Raw genomic sequence first — 25,573 nt, forward strand, 5'->3', positions numbered from 1 at the left:
TTTTCCACAAAAAAGCCCTTCTTTATTAAATGTGCATTGTATTGCTGAAATAGAGATTATTTTCTTAAACAGACAAAACAAAATATACAGAAATCAAATTCACCAAGCAAGAGAGGTATTTCCCCCCACTTCTGTTGCCATCGTTAATACTCATTTTAGTCTTTACACATGTGGCAGCAAATTGGGCCAAAACAGCTCAATACTCCACGGTCACAGTTTTGTCTACGATGTAAAGCTGCAAAGGATATTTTTATGTACATTTTGAAGTATCTTTTGACTATACAAACACTGCATCTGTCTCATGACATTTGTCACCTTCTTATTTATCTTAATTTAAACAAGAGGTGTGTTTTGGATAGTAGGAGCAGCTTTGACAAATCAAGAGGAAAAATTATGCTGGTTTAATGTCCAGGGTTTTGGAAGACTGTAGAGTGCTAATTGTAATGAAGCCAACTTAATATAACTGTTTTCTTTATATTCCAAAGATTCGCTAGGGACTTTGCTGCTTGCATACAGGAAACAGTCTGTTGTATTAGAACAAGACCATGTTTCTTACCCTTTAGAATACTACAGAAAGTTTCCTTATAGGAAATGTTACAATTCAGACAAACTCTCATATTTATTTATAGACAAATCTTCCTGTTTATGTCACAAGACAATTAGGTGAAACCAGAGACCGAGAAGATTCAATGCTATTCCCTTACAGGTGTGAAGAGAAGCTGGTGAATAAATCCACATGATGGCAATAAATGTGTATGCAGAAATAACATTTTTTCTTAATGTAACTCTTTATTGCAGTCTGCTTTCAAGTCTTGGCTGTTTGACTTATACATTTGGTTTGCAACAACCAGTAAATCTCAAATCAAGAACCTGTGGAAAAAATAAATATATTCCTTTAACTATAAAGAGGAGCTACCTGCAGAAATGTGAATTCATTATAAATAAAGTTTGCCTTTTGTTGTCACACTATTCGACCAAGATATATAGACTTGGGATATTTTTCCTTCAGAGCAGGCCACTGAACAATGAAGTAATCCGAAAAGTAGTAAAGAATTTTTCCAGACAGGGATAAAGTTTCCACTCGGCAGATGCTCTCTACATACACAATGATAACTTTCTTTAGCGCCAGTATCTCAAGAAGAAGGGCAGATATACAGACAGGAACACATGTTCCTGGTCCGTTGCACAATATCTAAAAGAAACAAAATATTTTAGAACAAAAGTCAAATATCAGGTTTTTTTTATACTGTATAGAGACCTTAGATAGTTCCATAAACGATTAGGTTTATAAAAATTAGACATTTATTAAAACTAAACAAAAAGCAAAGGCAAATTTACAGTAGGGTTTACAACAAAACAAACAGCTGCCAAAAAACATATTTTAAATGTCAAATATTGTGGTGAGTGGGAGGTGTTGCTTCTTTCCTAGTAGGGACATTTTTGTGTAGCGATCAAAATTTAATAGCTTTCAGGAACACTACTAGCAAAGCACAGGGGTCAAATACTGGCCTCGGGCAGAGCTTTAATTGATGACAACAGGAGTTCCATGCATGGGCTTAGGGCACAATAAAGCCTAAAGAGTTTAATCAGGATTTCTTAAAACTGGCAATACAGTTATAAACCTCCTGAATTTTGGCCTTGAGCCAGCAAAACATTTAGTACATGCTTAACTGCTTTGCTGAATTGGGGCTTTTATCAAGGCTTTTTAGCTGATCTGCTGAATTATTGGGGGTTTTCTAGTAAGCACTTGGGAGTTTTTACCAAAACTTGTTACCATTATGCTCTTTTCTAGCTACATGCATATAATTAATAATAATACTTTGCACTTAGAGGATTTCAGTGCCTTACAAACATTAATTATGCTAGTGAAGTGAAAATTATTTCTATTTTACAGATTGGTAAAATGAGGCACAGAGAAGTTAAAGCCAACATTTTCAAACTAGGATGCCATTAGGCATCTAACCCACATTTAGTTTCCTAAGTAAAAGTAGCCTGATTCCAGGGGTGGGGGGGTCAGGGTTACTAAACTGAATGAGACTGTTATCAGCACATTTGGAACAGTTGCAGTTTGTTTGGTAAATAATGGAGACACTGTGTTTTATTATGGCTAAAACAGCTTTATTTCCCTGGGATGTAATATAAAATAGGAATAATTTTAGATAATAGGGTCACATAATTTCTGTTATAGACTCACTCCTGCATTTCTCACACCTATGGGTGCTCAGTACATCTTAGAAACAGGCCGCTTTTATTTAAGTACTTAAACTTTGGCACCTAAATTGATATTTAGGTGCCAAACTTTAGGCACTCAGGTGTGAAAATTTTGGCCAAAAGTGACTTGGCTAAGATCAAATAGCTGTCCCATAGCCAGGAACACAGAACCTGGGAGTCTTGGCTCCCCATCCCCTGCTCCAGTCAGCAAAACTAATTAAAAAACACATGCAACTCCCATTAATTCAGCACTCTCAGGATCAGACCATTAAAGTTTGTGTGAAATATACTTATTTTAGGCATTTAAATTTTGTTTTCCCAGTTCTCCAACTCTTAAAGACTTTTTTGGGTAGAAAGTTACATATAGTAAGTTTGATAGACATCTGGTAGGTCTTTGGATGACACAGTTTAGGACAACATTTTCTCGTGGGAATCAACAGCCACCAAACTTATATGCAAAATAAATGAATGTAACTTTTTAGTGTGGTTCTTACAGAAATTAATTATTCACATTTGAGTTTCATTAAACTTTATTTACAGTGGGGAAAGACAGTTTAATGGGTAACACTTTTTATACTCTGTAAATCTTTGAAATAATAAGTCAGAAGTACTGAGTATTATGCAGTGCCCCAATTCACCATGAAATGTTTTTGTTACATGTCAGCAGTAACAAAATATCAATATATTTGTATAATAAAATTAAAGTGCAATTCTTTTCATACTAGCCCGTATCTGGTTAAGATGAGATTCATTTGAGGACAATTCTGCATATCAGATTTTTAAAATCAAAATAATATGCAGTACTTTCGAAGCTGCTGCTGCGCTAGATATCGAGTACTTATGCCAGGGATTGAAAATCCACTCTCCAAACTGTTGAGAATGAATGCTGAAGTATAATTTCTACAGAATTTAAGCTTTCATTTTAAAAAAAAAATTCTACCCCCTAATGGTTACAAAGAAAATCTTCCAAATGTGAATTAAGTGTAAACTGATACTCTCTCCCTAAGTCTGCACACAGACACAGGGCTTGTCTACACTGGCACTTCACAGCGCTGCAACTTTCTTGTGCAGGGGTGTGAAAAAACACCCCCCTGAGTGCAGCAAGTTTCAGCACTGTAAAGCGCCAGTGTAAACAGTGCCCCAGCACTGGTAGCTACATCTCTCATGGAGGAAGGTTTTTTTTAGAGCACTGGGAGAGCTCTCTCACAGCGCTCGGTCGTGACTACACAAGTCACGTTAGGGTTGCCATGTAGACTAGCCCACAGCATCACAGTAGCAGCATAATCTGGTCAATTTCATCTCTGCTATTTAGAATCCTAAGGACAGCAGTGAAACAGTCCAAGATCACTTCGGCTTAATACTGCTTTACCTTTTTTAGGCATTTTCTATGGCTGTTGAAAGGCATCAAGCTGGACCTGTAGTCTCCCCTTCCCCCCCAACTAGCACAGAGCCACTGCAAATGAAAGCTGCTTTAGTGTAAGTGAATGCAACAATGAATTAGAATGAATGACATTTACTAGCTAAAACACAGAAAACAGCTCACAACCATACAAGGATTAAATGTCAGACAAAGGGCTAAAACAAAAACCAGCAAAAGCAGAGAACTTGCGAGTTATTATATTTAGTTTACTTTTCTAATTTATACCTTTAATTACATATTTCAGCACTTCTGATGTTCATAAAATTCAGTAATCAAAAGGAGGACAACAAAGTCCCTAGTAGAAATTTGAAAAATTAATGCAAGATTGTTTTGCATAAGGCCTGTCAATAGCTACTGGTCTCTTATTTCTGTTAGAAAATTCCACAGAGTTTGCTCTTTGTGAGCCTGACAACATCAATGAAATTCATTGCTTTTCTGTATTCTGGGATAGATTCTGCTCCATGGCAGGGAAACACATAACTTAGAGGCAGGGTACAAAGATGAATTGAAGACAACTGTGCACTCAACTCTGGTTGCTTGACTAGCTCCTGGCATAAGAACATAAAAGCTGCCATATTAGATCAGACCATGGTCCATCTTGCACAGTACCCTGTCACCAGCACAGCTTCAGGGGAAGTGTACAGAACATGGCAATTATGGAGTGATCCACCCATCTTTCACTTCCTGCTTCTGGTAGTCAGATGTTTAGGGTTGCCCCAAGCTCAGGGTTGCGTCCCTGACCATCTTGGCTAATAGTCACTGAACATATCCAGGTTTCAGAGTAGCAGCTGTGTTAGTCTGTATCCGCAAAAAGAACAGGAATACTTGTGGCACCTTAGAGACTAACAAATTTATTAGAGCATAAGCTTTCGTGGGCTACAGCCCACTTCTTCGGATGCCATCCGAAGAAGTGGGCTGTAGCCCACGAAAGCTTATGCTCTAATAAATTTGTTAGTCTCTAAGGTGCCACAAGTACTCCTGTTCTTTTTGAACATATCCAGTTCTTTTCTGAACCCAGTTATACTTTTGGCCATTACAACATCTCATGGCAATGAGTGCCCCAGATTAATTGTGCACTGTGTGAAAAAGTACTTCCTCTTGTTTATATTAAACCTGCTGCCTGGTAATTTCATCAAGTGACCCATTTTTTGTATTACATGAAAATGTAAGTAATACATTTTTCCACACCATTCATTATTTTATAGACCTCTATTGTATCCTACCCTTAGTCATCCCTTTTCTAAACTGAACAGCCCTAATCTTTTTAGTATCTCCTCAAATGGATGCCACTCCATACCCTTGATCACCTTTGTTGCCCTTCTTCAAACCTTTTCCAGTTCCATTATATTTTTTTGAGAGGGGGTAACCAGAACTAGAATATTAAAGGTGTGGGCACACTATGGATTTATATTGTGGCATTATATTTTCTATCCCTTTCCTAACAATTCCTAACGTACAGGGAGCCTTTTTGACTACTGCTGTGCATTGAGCAGAAGTTTTCAGAAAACGACCCACTGTGACTCCAAGAGCTCCTTCCTGGGTAGTAACAAATAATTTAGAACCCATCATTGTGTGTATCTATCTATCGATCTATCTATTTGGGATTCTCCCCCCACCCCATACAGTGCATTTCTTTGCACTTAACACTGAATTTCATCTGCCATTTTGTTGCCCACTCACCTAGTTTTGAGAGAGCCCTCTGTAAGTCCAAAGCAGAATGCAAGGAGTTAACTATCTTGAATAATTTCATTCATTTGCAGTGGTGTTTTTAGCATGTTGGTTCCAGGATATTAGAGAGACAAGGTGGTGAGGTAGTACCTCCCCTCTTATCCCATAGCTTCTTAGTTTCCTTACGAGCCTTTGGTACCTTGTCAAAGGCTTTCTGAAAATCCAAGTACATTATATTGATTGAAACACTCTTCTCCACGGCCTGTTGACTCCCTCAGAGAATTCTAATAGATTGGTGAGGCATGACTTCCCTTTACAAAAGCCGTGTTGTGTCTTCCCCAACAAATCGTGTCTAAGTGTCTAATAATTCTGTTCTTTACTATTGTTTCAATCAATTTGCCCAGTACTGAGGTTAAGCTCACTGGACTGTAAGTGCCAGGATCTCCTCTGAAGCCCATTTTTAAAATTGGCATTATGCTAGCTACCTTCCAGTCATCTGGTAGAGACACTAACTTCAGAGCTAAATTACATACTACAATTAGTAGTTCTGCAATTTCATATTTTAGTTCCTTCAGAACTCTTGGGTGAATACCATCTGGTACTGGTAACTTATTACTAATCAGTTTATTTATGTGTTCTAAAATCTCTTCTATTGACACATCAGCTCGTGACAGTACTTCAGATTTCTTGCCCCAAAAGAATAACTCTGATGTGGGTATCTCCCCCACATGTTCTGCAGTGGAGACTGATGCAAAGAATCCATTTTGCTTCTCCATAATTGCCTATATGACTTAGAGTAGGCTTCAGGCTTTTCCCATTTATGCTAACTGATAATGGACCCCAAGGGATGTTATAGCAACTGGGGATAAGCCAGGCCTAAGAAAACATTGATCAGGCCTCCTTTTCCCAATTCATTGCTTGCACAATTAACCGGAACGGGAGTGGAGGGGACAGAAGAGTGCTATAGTGGTTCTGTGTCACCCAAAGATTCCAGACATCTTTGTGCCACCACGGTGATACAAAGCTAACTCAATGTACAGGTGCCTAAATATCTTTAAAAATCTAACTCTAAGAGCTGAACTGTCACTGAAAATCAATAAGACTTGTATTCCTAAGTCACTTTTGAAAATGGGACTTAGGCACTTATGAAAATGTTACCCTTTGTCTTCAAATTTGTCTGTAAAAGTACCTAATATAGTTTTAATGTTATAGTGATTATTATAAAAAAGATACAGGCTAGGGTGAAAGGGTTAAATCTTAGTGACAAGTCAGATATTCACTTCTATAAATTCGGTATTTGATCACTGCTTATTAAATACCATAAAACAGGTAACTATCACAACACATTACAACATGCCAGTGCAACAAAATAGCAAGAGAGCAAGAGGAAATACTGCTCTTTAACCTTGAGAAACTGTATCCATGGCTGGATAAAGTATCCTCATGGACGGATAAAGCAATGTCATGCTCTATCATTTTATTATAAATGAAAAAGGCTTGTCAATTGGTTCTTTGTTTTCATGCTAATTTTGACATGACATCACTCATCTGCAGTGAAACCTTATCACTAGAAAATAAAAATTAAAAGGACAATTTAACAAGAGTTTAAAGGTAACCTGCAAAGGGAAAAATAATGGGCCTGGGTCTTTTGCTTCATTATAATTAACAGTGGAGGCCTGAAAGGTTGTTTTTTTTTTTTTATTCTGCTGTGTTTTAGTTTTTATATTAGAGATTTCTGTAGCGCCTATTTAGATTGGAAAACTGTAGAATTACTGGGGAAAAAAAGTATCTCTGAAGAGTCAAGAGATTGAAATCTGAGAATCTGTACAAAGAACTGACTTTGTTAGACTATTTAAAAACTCCTTGATTTTGTTGACACAGTTCAATAGCAAATTGGGGGGAAAAAGTAGTATTTGCTGAATCTTTAACACCACAGTCACGTCAGTTAAAGTGTGAAAGCTCACAAACTTCTGAGATCCTCCCATCATCCTCCAGCAACACTAGGGAAGTCCCAAATTGACATTCTTGATATTCTAAAGATAAAAAACAAGTGCAGAAGGAGGGAAGGAAGGGAATAAGAAACAAAAGGGGAAAAAATCCTGGAGATCTTTTTATACATAATAGAATAAAAAAAAGACAAAATCCCAGTTGTTTTTTTTAAAGCGCCTTTGTGGCTGCATTTAAGAAATAGTAAGAAAAGTTTCAAGTACAAAAGGAACAAGAAGTCAGCAAGAAAAAAATAGGGCCTTTAAAAATATTACTAAATTGTCATAGACTGACAGACAGGAACTGCTTTAAGAGTGTTTAGTTGTTTGTCTCAGTATTCTCAAAGGAGGATTGGTAAGAAATGCCAAAAAAACAATTTCCACGTAGAAAAAGAAGAGAAATACCAAAATAAATCCAGGATCCTCAATGAGATCAAGAAACTAGAATGGCTGAAAGTGACCAAACTTCTTAGCCCACAGCATTTTTCAGTGGAGGACTTTCACATTCACTTACGGAACTTACTACTTCAAACAGCTCACCAGAGCCACAGGTTAGTGGCCTTTAGCGCCGACTGTAAGGTGCAACTGGCTAACTAGACTCTGGAATTAATTTTCAAAAGACAGATATCCACCAGAGAAGGCAGCCACTGTCCTAAAGCAGCTGCAGTCGGTCTACCATTTGTGCGCAGTATTATTGTGTTCAGTTTATTTTAACTGCATGTTTTTAACTAATGAGGCACCCATATGCTGTACTGTTGGGAGCTGTATAAAAATACTTAAATAAAAAGTTTTATAATATGTAACAGCAAATTACAATATGTGGAACTTACAAAAAATAGCATTAGGAAGTTCTTTTGACTTTCATAAAGCATGTAGTGGAAACAACAGTAAACAAACAAAATTCCATAATACATAGAGAAAATGAATATGGATCAGAAGACATTATGGCACAAATGAAACTGCATTCAGAACACTGTGTGCGGATCCGGTCATATTACCATCAGAAGGATGATTCATAAATGGCAGAAAGATTGCAGAGGTTAATTAGAATGCTCCAGGATGTCAACAATCTCAATTATTAATTTGCTGATAAGTGTGGTCTGCTACAAGACACCAGTTGCTCGAATGCAGATTTTTAGTGGCAATCTTAAGTGCAGACAGGGACATGGCTCTTCTTTGTCATGTTCTCTAAGTCATCCTTCAGCATGTCCCCAAGGCTCTGAATGGCATCTTAGCTGAGCCTGTATGGGAATGATCTCCTGCTTAGAAATCCCAGGAAATTCTAAATCAGTTTGTAGACCTAGTTTAGAGGATGAGGGCCTGTCTTCCCTCAAAGTAAACATTATCATATTGTACAGCTCCCTAGCCTCCTATTCCAAAGAGAAAAAAGGATAATAAAACCTAAAAACTGTATATAAATATGCTTGCTTGACAACGACCCTACAACTGAACTTTAAAAACCACAATTCTCAGTGTGGCTTTCATTAGTATGGATCAGAAACTTTGAAAAAGGTACTTTTGAGGTAGTTAAATGTGACTTTTGTTATATGCATATAAACATGCTCATAAGATAGCAATTGATATGCTACATATAAAAACTATGTGATGTGAGGAAAAGTAAAACACAATTTTCATGAGGTAGAGGATGAGTGAGATATATTTAAACCTAAAAAGAAGTTAAATCTAGAGGCTGACCATAGGACTGGGAGCCAGAAACTCAGCTCTAACCTTAACCCCAACATTGTCTCCCTCTGGAGACCTGAGTTATGTCATTGGTAATGTTGTTGTAAGAACTGGTCAACAATGGTAAAATGACTCAAAGACTTTAAAGGTCAGAAGGGACCATCATGATCATCTAGTCTGACCACCTGCACAGCTCAGGCTACAGAACCTCACCCATCCACTCCTGTAATAGACCCCTAACCTCTGGTTGAGTTACTGATACCCTCAAATCATGGTTTAAAGTCTTCAAGTTAAAGAGAATTCACCATTTACACTAGTTTAAACCTGCAAGTGACCTGTGCCCCATGCTGCAGAGGAAGGCAAAAAAAACCCCTCAGTCTCTGCCAATCTGACCTGGGGGAAAATTCCTTCCCAACCCCATATATGGTGATCAGTTAGACCCTGAGCATGTGGGCAAGACCCAACAGGCAGATACTACAGAGAATTCTTTCCCAGGTAATTCAAGAGCCCTCTCCATCTAGTGTCTCATCTCTGGGCATTGGGGATGTTTGCTACTGGCAGCCGCTGAGGGACCACATGCCATTGTAGGCAGTCCCATCATACCATCCCTTCCATAAACTTATCAAGCTCAGTCTTGAAGCCAGTTAGGTTTTCTGCCCCCACTGCTCCCCAGTGCTTTGGGGATGAAAAGGTCTATATATGTGTAAAGTGTTAAACAAAGAACAGAAGACTCCCCCATGTTTTAGTAAATCCTGGGAGAGAACTTAGTCTTAATTTTGTGTGGTTAAACTTTCCTTCCTTTTTTATACTGTGCAGCTTAAACAGCTGACCTTTTTCCTTTTCCTACTTTGGTTTTTCTTGTACATGTTAAGTGTTTTTTATCTAAAAAAGGATAATCGTAGATGAGACATAATATAAAAACAGTACAGTACCAGACAAACTATGGGGGGGGGGGGAAATGCTTTGGCACACAAAACAAATTACTAGATTCCCCTTACTAGCAGCATCACACACAGTGCACTTGTTTAAAAAGTGAAAAATAGGAAAGGATTACCACAAAGATCTAATGAGAATCATGATATAAAGGAACAATAACTTATTGTCCATCATAGCAACTTGCTCAAATGCTGTGAACTTAAGACATTTTGAACATGGTACAGAGAATGGAAAATCTTAGCTAAGTGAAATAAAGGTCTCCTTTCATACAGTTTCATTGTGTGAGCATTTATCTAGGTTTATTATGGTGAACTTAACTAGCTTAAGAACTGGGCATTTTACAATGTTTAATTATTTCTAATGTATTGTACTTGGATATATAAATATAGGTCAAGTTTTTGAGAAGTGACTTGTGATTTTGGTTGATACAACACTTTAAAGCAGTGGTTCTTAACCTTTACTGCAACCTGCACCCCTTTGGTTCTCAAAATATGTTCTCGCACCCCTTATCAAAAATCACTGAAGCAGGTCAGTTCTTTAAACCTAGATATATTTTTTGTTCGTATATTACGATAATCGTTAAAAAATGTATGTTAATAAATAGATAGGTTTGATGAAACAAAGTAGTTGTACTTACGTGCCTGTGCTTAATTTGTGTTTTTGATGATTTATAAAAAAAATCTGGCATGACTCGCACCCCCAGAAAGTGCATCTCGCACCCCCAGGGGGTGCGTGCACTCCAGGTTAAGAATCACTGCTTTAAATGGATGTAATTTTCAAAAAGTGATGAGCACTGAGCTCTAAAAATTAGGCCCCTCTAAGATGTCTCAAGTTTGACAACAAAAATCACTAGTCACTTTTGAAAATCTTAACCACAGAATCGGTCTGAAAAGGATTAGATCTAATCTACGAAAAATGCTTTTTTTTTTTTTTTTTTAAACCAAGCACCTGAGCTGGAAAGGTACTGAGTGCCTCCTGAGAGTTGTTCAGCATCCTCAACTCCTAATGACCTCAGGATAGGATGCTGAACTCTGCTCCCTAACACAAAGCACAAGCTAAAGGGCTTTGCCATGAGCCCAAGGCAAGGTATGAAAGGAAACGTTATCCTCCCCACAACTAAGAGACAAGGCACGTAACACCAGTGCAGCTGAGTCTGTTGCTTCCCTTATACAGTTTTTTGGTCCATGGACCCACTAGTTATGCCATCGTAAGTCTACACACTGCAAAGCTTGCCTTTGTGGTACACAGGGAACTCAATACAGGACTCTCCTTGTCCTCCACCTACTGAAGAGTGGAACTGCATCAGTTCTGCTGCATTTGGGGCTTTCTGATGCCCAGGACACGTTTCACTTCAAGAAGGCAAGATCTTGCATTCCTCATGCTCCTAAAAACTTCCACTGAAGTCTACAGGGGTTTTAGGTGCACAAGGATTTGTAGGATCAGTCATTCCAATATATAAATGATTTAGAAGTATTCCAAACTCCTCCTTTTTCCCCAAGAAAAAGTACAGCAGAAAAATATTTGCCTACATTGATAAAACCTAGAGTCTCTATAGCTTCCAGTGTTACAAATACTTAGTTCTTGACCTGATCTGATAAATTTAGGAACACTAAGCAAAGTAATATTTGGGTGCTGATTTTTATATCAGAAATTTTACACAAATGCTGTCAACTCAATTCTAGTATTCAGTTTCCCCACTCCTAAGTTTTATAAACTAAGGAACATGATATTCTGCCAAGAATGTAGGGAGCTGCGGTCCATTAACCACACTTTCACCCAAGGAAAGTTAAATATAAGCAATTGTTTTATGTACTACACATCTAGAATCTTTTTATTGGCAAAAAAGGCATTTTAGTCTCTATTTTTGCCCTTTTAACTATTCTATAATCTTTACAAGCACTGTGACTTTTATTCTCAGGTATTTTGAAGTGATCACGGATCTGTGCCGTTTAAAAATTTACAATGTTCTTGAATTTTCTTAATAAATAGAAGTGTGGAGGATTTCAGTGCAAAGGGCATATGGACCTTGGCAAAGATGTAGTCTTTCTTTAAACTATTATTCATTTTATCGAGACAGACTTTTTTTTTTTAATGTCAAAGTACTTGAGTACTTTGACACTACATGAGTACTAAACTATCAATAGATTAGCAATTTTAACATAAAGTTCTGATAATTCTGAGTCTGCTGCAAATGTCACAGTCATTTTAAGTTCCTCTTACAAACAAAGGATCAATTGAATTATATAACAGTTAGTAACTTCACAGTGTTCTTCTCATATGATTTTCCATGTCGGCTCCTTTGGTAGCATATTAAGCTGCTCAGTTAGGTTTTCCAGTCAATTTCACTCATAATGATAACTCGATAAAATTGATACTCATTAAATGAAACCACTACTGTAGCAAGGCAATTTCCTAATGCACTCGTTACTCTGATCTCCTACAGGCTGTCCATTTAATTTGGATAAAAGGCACTTTACCTTTTCTTTGTGTTTCTTTTTTAATTAATGTGTGGAGAGAATAGCAGGGGGCTCGAGAATGACTTCTCCTTGATCTTCTGTTTTATTTAAACTGTGTGTAAGATTTGCTGCGATGCAAACTTATCTGCACCAATTAAGCCAATGAGACCAGGATCAGGCCCATAAACAGATCATTTACAGCAGTGGTTCTCAACCAGGGATACATGTACCCCTGGGGATATGCAGAGGTCTTCCAGGGGGTATATCGACTCATCTAGATATTTGCCTAGTTTTATAACAGGCTACATGAAAAGCACTAGAGAGGTCAGTTCAAGCTAAAATTTCATATAGACAATGTCTTGTTTATACTGCTCTATATACTATAACTGAAATGTACGTAAAATATTTATATTCCAATTGATTTGTTTGATAATTATATGATAAAAATGAGAAAGTAAGCAATTTCTCAATAATAGTGTGCTGTGACACTTTTGTATTTTTGTCTGATATTGTAAGCAAGTAGTTTTTAAGTGGTGAAACTTGGGGGTACAAAAGACAAATCAGACTCCTGAAAGGGGTACAGTAGTCTGGAGAGGTTGAGAACCACTGATTTACAGAAACTATCTTGTTGCAATGTACTGCATATGTAGTTAATCTTGATGCTATTCAGAATTACTATACTAGATAACTGAAGATTATATTAGAGATGGGTCAGAACCAAAACCCTGAATCCAAGCACACTAACTTTGCGGAAGTTAGGTTTCAATTCAAATTTTTGTGGTGGGTGCATCTTTACTAAATATAGTCATAAATGCAAGAATGACAAAATTTTGAATGCTTATGATTTATTAAAATTGCACTGGGTGATAGTAACAGAAATATGTTGGCTTTAAATAGCATGAATTTACATATTTGAGGACAAATGAAAAAAATTACTACAATAGGTTACATCTAATCTACATTTTGGTAAGTGGCATATCTGCTTAAATGAGATCATTGCCAGTCACGCTAAGTAATTAATTTCAGTGACTCTAAAATTGAATAAATTGACATGTAGTTGAAAAGTCCATGTAAATGGGCACCTAAGTTAGATTGGCCAGTAAGTGCCCCGAGGCTCTGTGCCAAAGAGAGAAATACAGAAACAGGGCAGTTTTAAAATTTAGTCAGAACCCTATTGACATGTACTGCTCAAGTGAAGTACTGAATCCCTGTTTGGTCTGAACCTGCCCTGCCTAGATGGGCCACACCCACTCTCAAGGCTAATGAACAGGGATTGCAGATAGCTTGTGCTACTGCATTCCTACTCCTTGCAGAGATAACCATCCACAAGCACTTGCAATCTGGACTGTGTCAGCTTCTACCAGCATGATGGAGGGAGTGCAACGAGCTTCAATGAAGTTTGCTAAGTTACGCAAACCTAAAATATCAGAGGGGTAGCTGTGTTAGTCTGTATCCACAAAAACAACGAGGAGTTTGGTAGCATCTTAAAGACTAACAGATTTATTTGGGCATAAGCTTTCGTGGGTAAAAAACCCCACTTCTTCAGATACATGGAGTGAAAATTACAGATGCAGGCATAAATATACTGACACATGAAGAGAAGGGAGTTACCTTACAAATGACCTTGTTACCAAGTTACCTTGCAAACCTAAAGGGATACATTGGTATCCTAGATTTCTAATGTGCAACCCTATGTTTGTTTCCTGCTGCATCCCTATTCCAATATGGATGACAAGAGATTTAAACTTACTTTAATATATTCTTAGGTGCTTAGTACACTAAGTAATTCATTAAAGTGAATATGCATGATATACTGCTAAGAAACTTCCTTAACTGGGACAATCATTTACTTGACACCTGAAAGTGCCAATTACAAAGATTCTACTTTACTTTAAAATATATAAAATTACATACAGTATATCAATTAAATTTGGCAAATTTCATAAAATATTCTTTGCCATACATCACTCAATAAGTAATTAGGCCACATTTTGGGCTAAAGTCAATAATTATTATCTTCCACAGCCACAGGACTACAGATATTTTACAGGGCTCCAGCCATGGAGTCCAACTGTAGATTTTCCAGGATAAAATTTAAACACTTCCCTTCTTTTTAGTGACTACTAAGGCCAGGTCTACACTACCCCCCTAATTCGAACTAAGGTACGCAACTTCAGCTACGTGAATAACGTAGCTGAAGTTCGAAGTACCTTAGTTCGAACTTACCTTGGTCCACACTCGGCAGGCAGGCTCCCCCGTCGACTCCGCGGTACTCCTCTCGCCGAGCTGGAGTACCGCAGTCGACGGCGAGCACTTCCGGGTTCGACTTATCGCGTCCAGACTAGACGCGATAAGTCGAACCCAGAAGTTCGATTGCCAGCCGCCGAACTAGCGGGTAAGTGTAGCCAAGGCCTAAGAAATCTACAGGGTGTCTTTTCCAACATGCAGCTCCTGACTGTGAAGCCACACTGTCATATTTGACAACTGCACTACTTACTACAATGCCAAAGGTTCTCTATTAAGCATGGTCAGGGTATTACTCAGATATCCTACTAAAGAGAAATATCTTCCCTGACATCAGTTCAAAATTCTGTTGCTTCTGTAGATGATATCATAGGCATCTTTAATAGCAGAGAGTGAAAGCACTGCACAAATTCATCTGTTTAAGAATTTAGTCTATTGTTAAGTAGAAACACAGAATTTTGGATTGGTAAGGAGGAGCGTGGATTTTGTTCTAGCATACCATTATAGCCTGATCCTGTGGTCCTTTCTTAATGGGAGTTTTACTCGAGTAAGGACCGTAAGCCTAAGTGTACACACATTGTATATTCATTAATGGTTTGATATCCCAAACAGCTACTCCTTTTTAGAACACATTAGCATTTCACCATTAACAAGGTTTGTTTTACATACCAAATCTGGCTTTAGTCTGAAAGTCAAAGGAAAGGAGTAAAGTATGGAGTACAGTGTTGTCAGTACTGAAGAGCTCCAAGACTGGCGCACCTCCCGACATCTGGGAATACGATTAAGGGTAAACTGGAAGAGAGTAGGATAAACTGAATTAAAATACATTCCTTCTGCAGAATATGTGACAGCATATATATATATATGTTACTATAAAAATATTTATTTGTTGTTCATTTTGTATGTTTCCTTATTACACGCACTTGTTATTTCTAAAATCTGGAGTGTAAACCCTTTGGTCAAGAACCTTGTTGTGTAAAGTGAATAGCACTCTTTGGGGTGCTGTAAAAACAATACGTCTTGTATACCAGAATACCAGAACTACAATACCAGAATTGTACAATACCCTGTCCAATCCCACGTTACTTTAAAACACTTCTAGCTCAATAAAAATACACATAAGGAGCAACATCATCTGCAGTAAGTTAACGTAGTGCCCCACCTAGTGGACAACACAAAGCATTGTTAAGACATTTTTATGTTTATACTCATCAGATACAATTTTCTGACTTTTGCAAGTGTAAACTGGGAGTGGAGTTATAGTAGTGTAAAAACTGAGGTAAGCAAGAAGAGAATCTAATGTATCAGTGGCCAGCATACTCAGTTTAATCACAATTTTTTAAAAAATGTATTAAATAAATGATATTCCTATCCTTTAAATGAATGGATCAGCAACAAAACTGACAGAAAAAGTGTTTGAATAAAGAAATTAATAATTGAGAAAAGTAATATTGTCAATTTCTTTAGAAACTAGTAAATTAAAGGGAGGGGGAGAGAGAACATTCAATAATCAAGAAAGATACCAAACTGCAGAATTTGAAATTTATTTTTCTCTTCCCCCATCCTCCCTCAAAACAGATAGCACATGAATAACAGTACTTAGATTCCACACATCCTTGCTAGCAGGCTTTTGGACCTGATGGAAACAATTATAGAACACACAGATGGGTCAAAAGTCAGTCTCTATGCACACTGAAAAGTTGATCTCCAGTGAAACTCCAAACAAACGTGCCATGTGTGATAGCGGTTTTAGTGAGGTGGACAACTATTTCCTAAGAACTGGCCAGAAGCTGCTAACTCATTTCATGAAGGCCACCAAACAGTCATCAAATGGTAACGAGTCTCAGTCACCCATCAATTTGGCAGAATTCCAACTGATGACCTGGAAGTAAAACGCTCCTAATCTCATCACCGAAACCATAAAGTCTCCACTCATTCTAAATACACCAGTCTTAGCTAAAATCATGTTTCCCTGATGAGTGGTGGTTTGAAGTTAGGAGAGATCAAGTTTTAAGACAGTTACTTGTTTAAAAAAAAGTAAACTAAAGATAAAGAGAAAAATTGTACAGAGGGTTGGAAAGAATGGTTAAAAAGCAGCAGAAGTGACAGAACATAGCATTATTCCAATAGACTTTCTAATGTGGATACACATTTTAAATACAAACTTGCATTATTGTCACAAACTTTTTTCTTTAAATACTGTTATTTTGAGTCATCTGTGTTATGACATTTTGTGAAAACATTCTGTTTAACAGCTATAGACTGTATTAAATCTTGACATGGAATTGTATAGAAGGGAGGCTTGTGCCGAAAGCACTGAACTGCACAGTGTGATATAAATAAATTAAAGTTACCATAGTGTATGAGGGAACTTGGCACAATGGCTGTATGGAATGCTTTTCAGAAATGACATTCCTTAAGAAAAACCGTAGAAAGCTTATCTACACATAGTTAACTAAGAAAGTTTTAAACTTATGATTTCCACCAGCCCCATGATCTATATTTTTTTTTTAGAAATTTAATTCTTGCAGTAACATGTTCCATCTCTACTACGATACAAAGGCTAACAGTAAGCACTTAAATCTGATACATCTTTTAATAGAAGTCAACATATCATGCTCATATACCAGATATGGACCAATTGGTCTTTTTCATCTCCAATATGATTTTATAAGGTTGTGCTTATTTATAATTGCTTTTTCTGTACATAGAGATCTTCTCATTGTTAGTCAGACATCAAACTGTCAAAACTGGCAGTTCAACGACAGATGAGACTGGAGAACTGTAAGTTTAAACATCAATGCTGTAGCCCTTTATTATCTAGTGACTTTTTGATTCTTTTGCCGAAGCATGCAAGGAGAGGTAGTGAAAGCTTGCCATTGCCATGGCCCATTACAGTGTGTTCAACTGAACAAGCTGTAATCCTTTCAAAGAAATGAGATAGTGGGGAAGGGATTTTGGTTAAGTTTGCTTTTGTGCAAAATAACTTGTTTACTTAACGACTAAGGAGATTTTCTGTAAGAACCTGTTGATTACTGCTGTTGTATTTCTGTTCAATCCATGTAAACTGATAGGGTGACTGTCATGGGGACCTGCCCTTTAAAAAGAGTCAGGGACTAGCCTACTTGAGACACACTCCTGTAAGGAAGAACTAGCCAACTCAAATCCTACCTGGAAATAATTAAATGCCCTGGCTGGTTGTCAGCTGATTAGCTAGTGAGCCTGATAAAGGGTTACCAGGGCTCAGCTGAGCTGGATTCTATAGACAGGAAGTTCCTGATGAGAGGAGTGTCCAGGAAAGCTCACTGGATGAGGGGTCTGGGAAGGTGTGCTCTGAGGAACAGGGAATTCCTAAATGATGGAAGGAAGCCAAGCCTGTCAGAAACTATATGCTGTCCCAGAGAAGAGTTGCCGTTGACAGATCTGTGCAGAAGGACTCTTGCCAGGTAGTGACAAGAGGCCTAACTCCAGGAAAGGGACCTGAGCTGAAAGAACACTGCTGGAAAGTAATGTTAGACCTAGGTAGGAACAAAAACTGAAATAATATAAATGTAATCAGTTCCGTTCCCTTAATTTTTCAGAAATGACAGATGTTACATGAAGTATCAATATACAGAAAGCCATCAATTTTATATCATGTTTATTGAACAAGTGTAGCAAATTAATACACCTTAAGAATTTTAGCTGAAATTTTTTTTTTCAAATTGATCCAATATTAAAAGAGTAACATTACTGGTTTCAGTAATCCTTTAAAAGGTGATTTAAACTACATTAGAACCTCAGTTACAAACATCTCAGGAATGGAAGTTCTTCATAGCTCTGAAATGTTAGTAACACTGAACAAAACATTATGGTGGTTCTTTCAAAAGTTTTACAACTGAACATTGACTTACTACAGCTTTGAAACTTTACTATGCAGAAGAAAAATGCTGCTTTCCCTTTTTTTTTGTAGTTTACATTTAACACAGTATCATACTGTATTTTTTTTGGGTTTTTTTTTGGTCTCTGCTGCCTGACTGCGTATTTCCCGTTCCAAATGAGGTGTGTGGTTGACCAGTCAGTTTGTAACTCTGGTGTTCATAACTCTGAGGTTCTACTGTACTATATCATGTACAATGATCAAGCTTTCTTATGAGTATGTCTTTAACTTACCTGGGAATTGGAGAAAGTTTCAGCTCTTTTTTGTTCAAAAGTAAGTATTTTATCTTCACTCATTATATCTGAATCTGCAAAAATGTAATGTCGAGGAGAGTATGACTGGGACAAACTGCTCAGTAACCTCAGGATTTCTGTTGTGTGTCCTCCTGGGGGGGGAAAAACCATTGAAGCTAGTTAGTATATGAAATATTTAGCAACCCCCAATTGAAAACATGCTGCTGGAGGTCACTTCTTCCTTCGAGAGACATTGCTAATATTAGCCTCATTCACCCTCCTCTGAGAGCTGGGAATTTAATTAGGGGCTGTTTGTGATGGTTAAGGTAATATGGAGACCGTTCAACTCTCATTGAAGTTAATTGAAAGACTCACTGATTTTAAATGAGTTGGACCAGGCCCATACATAGGACCTACTATAGTCATGTATATGCCACAAATACAGCTAAGACAACTGCTCTGGTTATAGCACAGTTGAATCTTGACCTGTTTACAGCACACTTGCATTGCAGAGAGGATGGGGTTTGATACCTGTCTTAACTATATCCTATGGTCAGACTTAAAGCCTTGGACATGTTATCACTATATGCAAGCCATTCCTGGTCATGATCCCCTTACCAGCCAGCACCAACACTTTTGGGTCTATGCTGGCCGTCTGGAAGCAACATGGGATACTGTAATTACAAATGTCCTTGTATCCCTCCAACTCTGCCCTGCCACCTGCTTTTCACTAGCTTCTACCAGTGTAACTAATCTAGCGCCTGATCGTCACTAGGCTGTAGAGTGATTTTAATAGTATGGTTAAAACAAAGTTTGGTCCTGTATGTCCAGGTAAGACAACTATAACAGTTGGAGGACTGCCATATCATCCCTGAAATAGTCAATTTGCCTGTTAATAGAACCTCATGCGACTCTATATATGTAACCTCATTTATACATTGATAACATGACAACTTTGGGTACCAAAATTTTGGTGGGCCAGTCTTAAAATGTAGGTACCTCTCATTTTTATTCCTTTCTTCCTCCAGCATGTTCCCCCCCCCTCTTTTTAGGAGGAGCAGGCACACAGTTATACTATGCTCATGTGCAATGACATGCAACGCAGGTAGCCAGATGAATAGTGAAACTGAATATGATCCCACTCCTGTAAGCTGCAAGTGCAACACTCTCATTAAAGCTGATGGGAATTCCCTGTTCTTAGAGTATGCAGGATTGGATTCTAGGACTGTATTATTTTATGCCCTGATCTTGCACTTATGCTTCATTTGAGTACATGTGTTTGCAGGATTGGGGCCCTAGTTACTTTCACTCTGCCATGGAGTTGCAGAGGTAGACCAAACTAAAGTAAGTAAAACCAGTTGTACTCTGTCAGCTGGTGTCCATTTTCACTGGTGGCAAATATCATCTGGAAGACTCTAACACCCAAAATATGCCATGGCAGGAGACTGACAGAAAAAAAAAAAACAACATGGTACCTCTACCCCGATAGAATATGACGCGATATAATGCGAATTCGGATATAACACGGTAAAGCAGCGAGGAGCCCTGGGCCCTTCAAAGTGCCACCCGAGCCCCGCTGCTTTACTGCATTATATCCGAATTCTTGTGGAGCCCCGGGCCCTTTAAATCTCTGCCTGAGCCCTGCTGCCAGAGCTCCGGCAGTGACTTAAAGGGCTTGGACTCCCCACTGCGGCTGGAGCACCAGGCCCTTTAAATCACCGCTGGGGAAGCCAGTCCAGTCCGGTACGGCGTACTGGACTGAACCCAATATAACCTATAAGATGGTCACCTATAAGATGGTGAGATTTTTTTTGGCTCCCAAGGACAGCATTATATCTGGGTAGAGGTGTATCTAGACTGCCATCTTTCAGCACCTAGGCAAAATTGTCAATTTTTGCACAATATTTTATGGAAGTGTTCTGAAGGAGACCACCTTAGATCAGTAGTGGGATTAAAAGTTTAAAATCTTTAAATCTATAGTAGTGGCACTATAGGAAGCGGCTCCCAGGTTCAGACTCAGTCGTTTCTTTGTTAGTGTGGTTTATATATATATATATAAATTTTTTTAAAATTCTTAATCCTTCACTGGGTTTGATATGAGTGATTTTCACACAGCAGATATAATGTATTGTTTTTTTTTTAAGGGTGCAAAAATGAAGTTTAAGAAAAAAATAAGTAAAAAGCCCAACTATGCACTGCAGGGGGCTCGTAAAACAAGCTAAAATGGAGCAAAAGATGCTACCACATTCTTAATTCTGCTCTTTAGATTTGTGTGTATTGTATCGTATACTCTTCTGTTGTCAGTCCAGAAGAGGCCCACTCCCTCTGTTCTTAACCTCACATTTCCTTGTAGAGGGCATCTTTCACACTTAGTTTTCTGTGCCTTAAGAATAAGTGATACAGCTAGTGTTTGTTTCCTTGAAAGCATAGCAAGATCTTAAGACATATTTAATGTAACTTTCCTTGACATCCTATACTTCACATGCTGCCCATACAGCTGTGTGGTGGTGCCAAGCTGTATTACAGCCACAGAGCTCCATCCCAGCCAGGAATAAATGTTAATATTCTTAATAAATAAGTAAGTATATAATGGTAGCATACAAAGGACCCCCTGAGTATTGGAGCTTGATTTTTGCAATCCTAGCAATGGAAAGGTTACACTCTTAACATAATAAACTACTACTCTTGTCACCTAGTGGTGGATGAAGTGGTCTTGCATATTACAGCAGAAACATAAAACACTGCACTATTATTCTCCGCAGTGTGGGGTGTAACGCTCTCCCTCCCCCAGCCCAGGTGCGTTTGGCTCTTTGGCCCACCTGGCTGCCGAAGCAGGACCCATGAGTCCCTGGGCATCTCCGAGCAGTGAGCATCACCCTGCGTTCTCTGTTAATGCCCCCGCGGGTTTCCTCATGTTGTCCCTCGGACCTCACTCGCCTACCTCCACTTTCCACCGCCCTCTCTTAGGTCTGGTCTATACTACCCGCCTGAATCGGCGGGTAGAAATCGACCTCTCCGGGATCGATTTATCGCGTCCCGTGGGGACGTGACAATCGATCCCCGAATCGGCGCTCTAACTCCACCAGCAGAGGTGGTAGTAAGCGCCGCCGACAAAAAGCCGCAGAAGTCGATTTTGCCGCCGTCCTCACAACGGGGTAAGTCGGCTGCAATACGTCGAATTCAGCTACGCTATTCACGTAGCTGAATTTGCGTATCTTAAATCGACTCCCCGCTGTAGTGTAGATGTACCCTTAGCTGCCTCTTGGTTCTCTGTGGCCCTGCCGCAGGAGCCGAGCCCCGCCCCGCCCGCCAGCTCTCCCTTTCAGGCTGTTGTGGGGACACTACAGCTCCAAGCCGCACCGCCCTGCAAGCCTCGAGCACGCTTCCCAGCATGCACCAGACTACCCGCCGCCGGGCCGCCACCTACAGGACTACAGTTCCCAGCATGCGCCGCTCCCGGGGGCAGCGGAGGCCGTGCTGGAAGCTGTAGTTCACGGCGGCGACAGCCCGTGGGAGTTTGCCGGTGCGCTGTGCTGCCCCCGGCCGGCCGGGATCGGGCCCGTCTCTACTCACCGGAGCCGGCCACCACCAGGAGGCTGAGGGGAGCTGTCCGCGGGCTGCTGTTCCGCCTCGCTAGGAGAAGCCGCGCAGTGAGGAGCAGCAACAGCAGGGCAGCGGCGCCCAGCGCGGCCGGGAGGGCGTCCATAAAAGCCCGACAGGGGCGGACATGGAATTCCACAGAACTAGGAAGACACGACGCGAAAACTACGGGTGCCTTAGCAGCTCAAACTTACTCGCTTCTGTATATGCGCTTCGTTATGTGGCGAGCGAGCATCTCACTTTTCCCCGCCCCCGCGGAAAGTCAACACAGGTCCTTCCGCGCGCGCCCCAGGGAGGGAGTGCCGCTGCTGCCCTCCCGCACCTGACCCCTGCAACGCGCAGGGGCGCCGCCCTCCCCTCCGGCTCCAGCGCGCCTTGGGAAGCGGGCGCCGGGCTCCCATGCAGTGAGCTCGTAGGAAGCTGAAGCTAGAGCCCAGGGTTCGGTGTGAGGCGCCGGGGGCCCTGCAGCGCCGCCGTTGTTGAGGGCTGGTGAAAAGCTCCGTGAACTTGCCCCTGGTTGACAAGATTAAAAAAAAAATTGCTCACTTCTCTATAGCTTTGCACTAGCAGGAGTACAGGGTAGTAGAAGCTTATTTTTTGTCCCTAACGTAAGGCACGGGGAACGGATGTGTTCAGCAAGAAGTGCCATATTCACATGTTAACCCTTTAAAATAAAACGATTAGCACCAAAAGCAATTTAAGTGCTAATTTTATATGTAGACAATGCACGAGAGGAAAACACTGTCTTTCTATGAAAATAAATGTCTTCATGTTGCAGGTCACTGGGAGAGAGGGTAGGTAGGATTTGTTTTATTTAAATTATTTTTTCCAACACTGTTTCCTTCCTTGTTTTTTTTCTCATCATTTGGCCTATTGAGCAGCCCTACTTAAAGTTGAAAGAGTCTTGAAATCTGTAAATAGCTGTGAGCATGACAATCAGACTTGGTCATCAGATTCCCTCTTTTCTCCCTCTTACTTATTTTGTATACTTCCTCTTTTTAGATAACACTTACTATTGGAGACTGGTGTTACTCATCCAAAAATGTGAGTTAAATAATGGAAGGGTATTGTGTCAAGACAAGTTATTAAAAATAAGGGTAAAATTAAAAGAGAAGCATGCAGGGAGGGATCTGCTTTGAGAAACCTGCTCTTGATACTGAAGAGATACATTGAAGATCTGCTAGATCTCTGGCCTTGAAGGGGGAGAAAGCTAGCGAATTGTAGGAAGCCTGGAAAGTTAACTGGTGAGCTTTCTGAATAAACTCAGAAGCTCAAGTGCTACAGTCCTTGCTCATTGGGACTTTTGCTGGAGGAAGGAGTATGGCATTTCAACCAGTACATACAGCAGACTGCTTGGCACCAGGGAAGGCTCAGAGTTTGAGTAAAACTGCTTAAAGTACGGCCTTTGGGGTTTGAAAGGACAATCCTGTAGTCTAATTGCAGAAAATCTCTACTGGAATAGAATCTGGTCATTTCTTTTTATTCTAAATAAACAATAAATTGCAGGTCTTCATCTGACTGGAGGAAGTACATCAAGACTTATTCTCGCAGTCCTTTCTGATAGAGCAGCCTCTTTTCCTGCTCTAAATAAATGGTAACCTAGCTGCATTTGTTTCCTTATGACAATTTCGCAGTAGCCTAGGGTGCTCCATATCCCAGCAAATATCAAATGGTGATTTCATACAGATAGCTGTAGGAGACGGCGCCATTGGAGTCAGGAAACAAGTCTCTTTGTAGTTGTTAGACTCCACTGTATTCCCCTTGACAAACTCTATCTTGTCTTTGGTTGTAGCCTTCACCGTTATTACCAGATCCTTGTACAATACTTGGTCTCAGTATTGGTCAATATTAGCAGTGCTTGCAAGTAACATAGTTTGTGGCTAGAGCTAGTAACTCTTCCAAAATCCCAAAGTAGCCACTTTAGCTGAAAACTCGTGGAGTACCTATTAGGGTGACCAGATGTCCTGATTTTATAGGGACAGTCCCGATTTTTGGGTCTTTTTCTTACATAGGCTCCTATTACCCCCCACCCCCGTCCCAATTTTTCACGCTTGCCATCTGGTCACCCTAGTACCTATAAATCTGGATGCTTGACTAAGGAAGGTGTTGGATGCCGTTGGGCTCTTTTATTGGGACCAAAAATCTGTTACTAGTAGTCCAGGTGAATGTGAAATCTGCTCGCCCTGACAATGTCTGAAAGGAAGGTGTGAGTTTATCCTGAAGAGTCTCTATTGATTAGTTAGTTTATACCATGCTTTGGAATTAAGAGATCTATAAGTGCCAGTTTTATGTATAGTTTATATTATGATTATAAGGGCTGTCACTTCAAATGGCTACCTCAGAGTACTATTAAAGTCTCTGCCATGGCTGCAGGAAATTAGCTTTGAATTTCTCATTTAGGAGAAAGAAACCATTCCCATCTTAAAGTCAGTCAGCATTGTCTTTAAGGAAAGTGATACTTAATGTATTCAGTTCACTTTAGAGCAAGTGGATGGAAAAAATGCTCTTGTAATCTAAGATGGCATAGTTTGTATGGCCCACTCCTAAGGCAGTGTTGTCCAAAGATAAGAAGGGAAAAAGCAGGAGAAGAAAACCTAGTGTTTGTCTTTTTGAAATGTGACTACTCCTTGAGAGAGCTTCCTAGTACACTCAATATCTATCTGGAAAACTATACTGGTATGTAAGTGTTAAATTAAATTGACCTCTTCATAGTCATTTTACAATTTACTATGACTTTAATGAGGAAAGCTAGAAATGTAATATGCTGAAAGTATTTTCATCCTGCTAGGAGAAAAAAAAAAGTGAGCTGTAAATAACTTTGCTTGTCTAATGGTCAGATCCACTGTCTGACATTCCTAGGATGATTGCTTGTAATGGGCTTTGAATACCTACTATTGAGTGTTCCTCCACTGTAGAAGTATGAACAAGAGAGAGCTTAATATGTATTAAATAAGTAACGGTTGAAAGAAACAATGCCTGTGTACCTTTTGTTTCTAATACCTTCCTAGATACTTAGGAATGTCTTATTAATATCCTCTAGCTCCATTTGATTTTGTTGTATTTCAAGCTGAAATATATTGATCTGATTTATGGTAAGTTGACTAGTGTGTACTAACTTGAGAATGTTCCTTTTTAACAGACTCATGTTAATATTAAGCCATCTATTGACTATAGATAATAGATATTTCTGTATAATAAAAGATTTCTTATTAGATTCT

The 25,573-nt window shown here is 39.3% G+C and overlaps 1 protein-coding gene across 2 annotated transcripts; it reads right to left on the bottom strand.

Annotated features, from left to right (window-relative positions):
- On the bottom strand, window positions 1-25,573 carry ALG14 (ALG14 UDP-N-acetylglucosaminyltransferase subunit). 2 transcript variants are annotated; one of them, XM_005307541.5, is made up of 5 exons: window positions 24,430-25,573; window positions 22,329-24,298; window positions 18,756-18,907; window positions 15,273-15,395; window positions 1-1,192 (listed from the first exon to the last, which is right to left on the bottom strand). In XM_005307541.5, exons 2-5 carry the CDS (start codon window positions 22,459-22,461, stop codon window positions 962-964), a joined length of 639 nt encoding a protein of 212 aa, XP_005307598.2. In that variant the 5' UTR covers window positions 22,462-24,298; window positions 24,430-25,573; the 3' UTR covers window positions 1-961. The 2 variants fall into 2 exon arrangements, with proteins under 2 accessions (XP_005307598.2, XP_023958967.1); XM_024103199.3 differs by lacking the exons at window positions 22,329-24,298; window positions 24,430-25,573 and adding an exon at window positions 21,575-21,713 and having other exon boundaries at window positions 770-1,192.

Source organism: Chrysemys picta, chromosome 8, assembly GCF_011386835.1.
Source record: "Chrysemys picta bellii isolate R12L10 chromosome 8, ASM1138683v2, whole genome shotgun sequence".
In the NCBI taxonomy this organism is placed as follows: domain Eukaryota; kingdom Metazoa; phylum Chordata; order Testudines; family Emydidae; genus Chrysemys; species Chrysemys picta.

What these genes read in the sequence shown, in the direction of transcription:
- ALG14 (XM_005307541.5), bottom strand. Translation starts at nt 22,461, where the DNA reads ATGGACGCCCTCCCGGCCGCGCTGGGCGCCGCTGCCCTGCTGTTGCTG. An exon ending in AAACTTTCTCCAATTCCCAG is followed by an intron (nt 15,396 to 18,755) that starts GTAAGTTAAAGA and finishes ACTCTCTTCCAG; the next exon opens with TTTACCCTTAATCGTATTCC. An exon ending in TCAGACTAAAGCCAGATTTG is followed by an intron (nt 1,193 to 15,272) that starts GTATGTAAAACA and finishes TGTTTCTTTTAG; the next exon opens with ATATTGTGCAACGGACCAGG.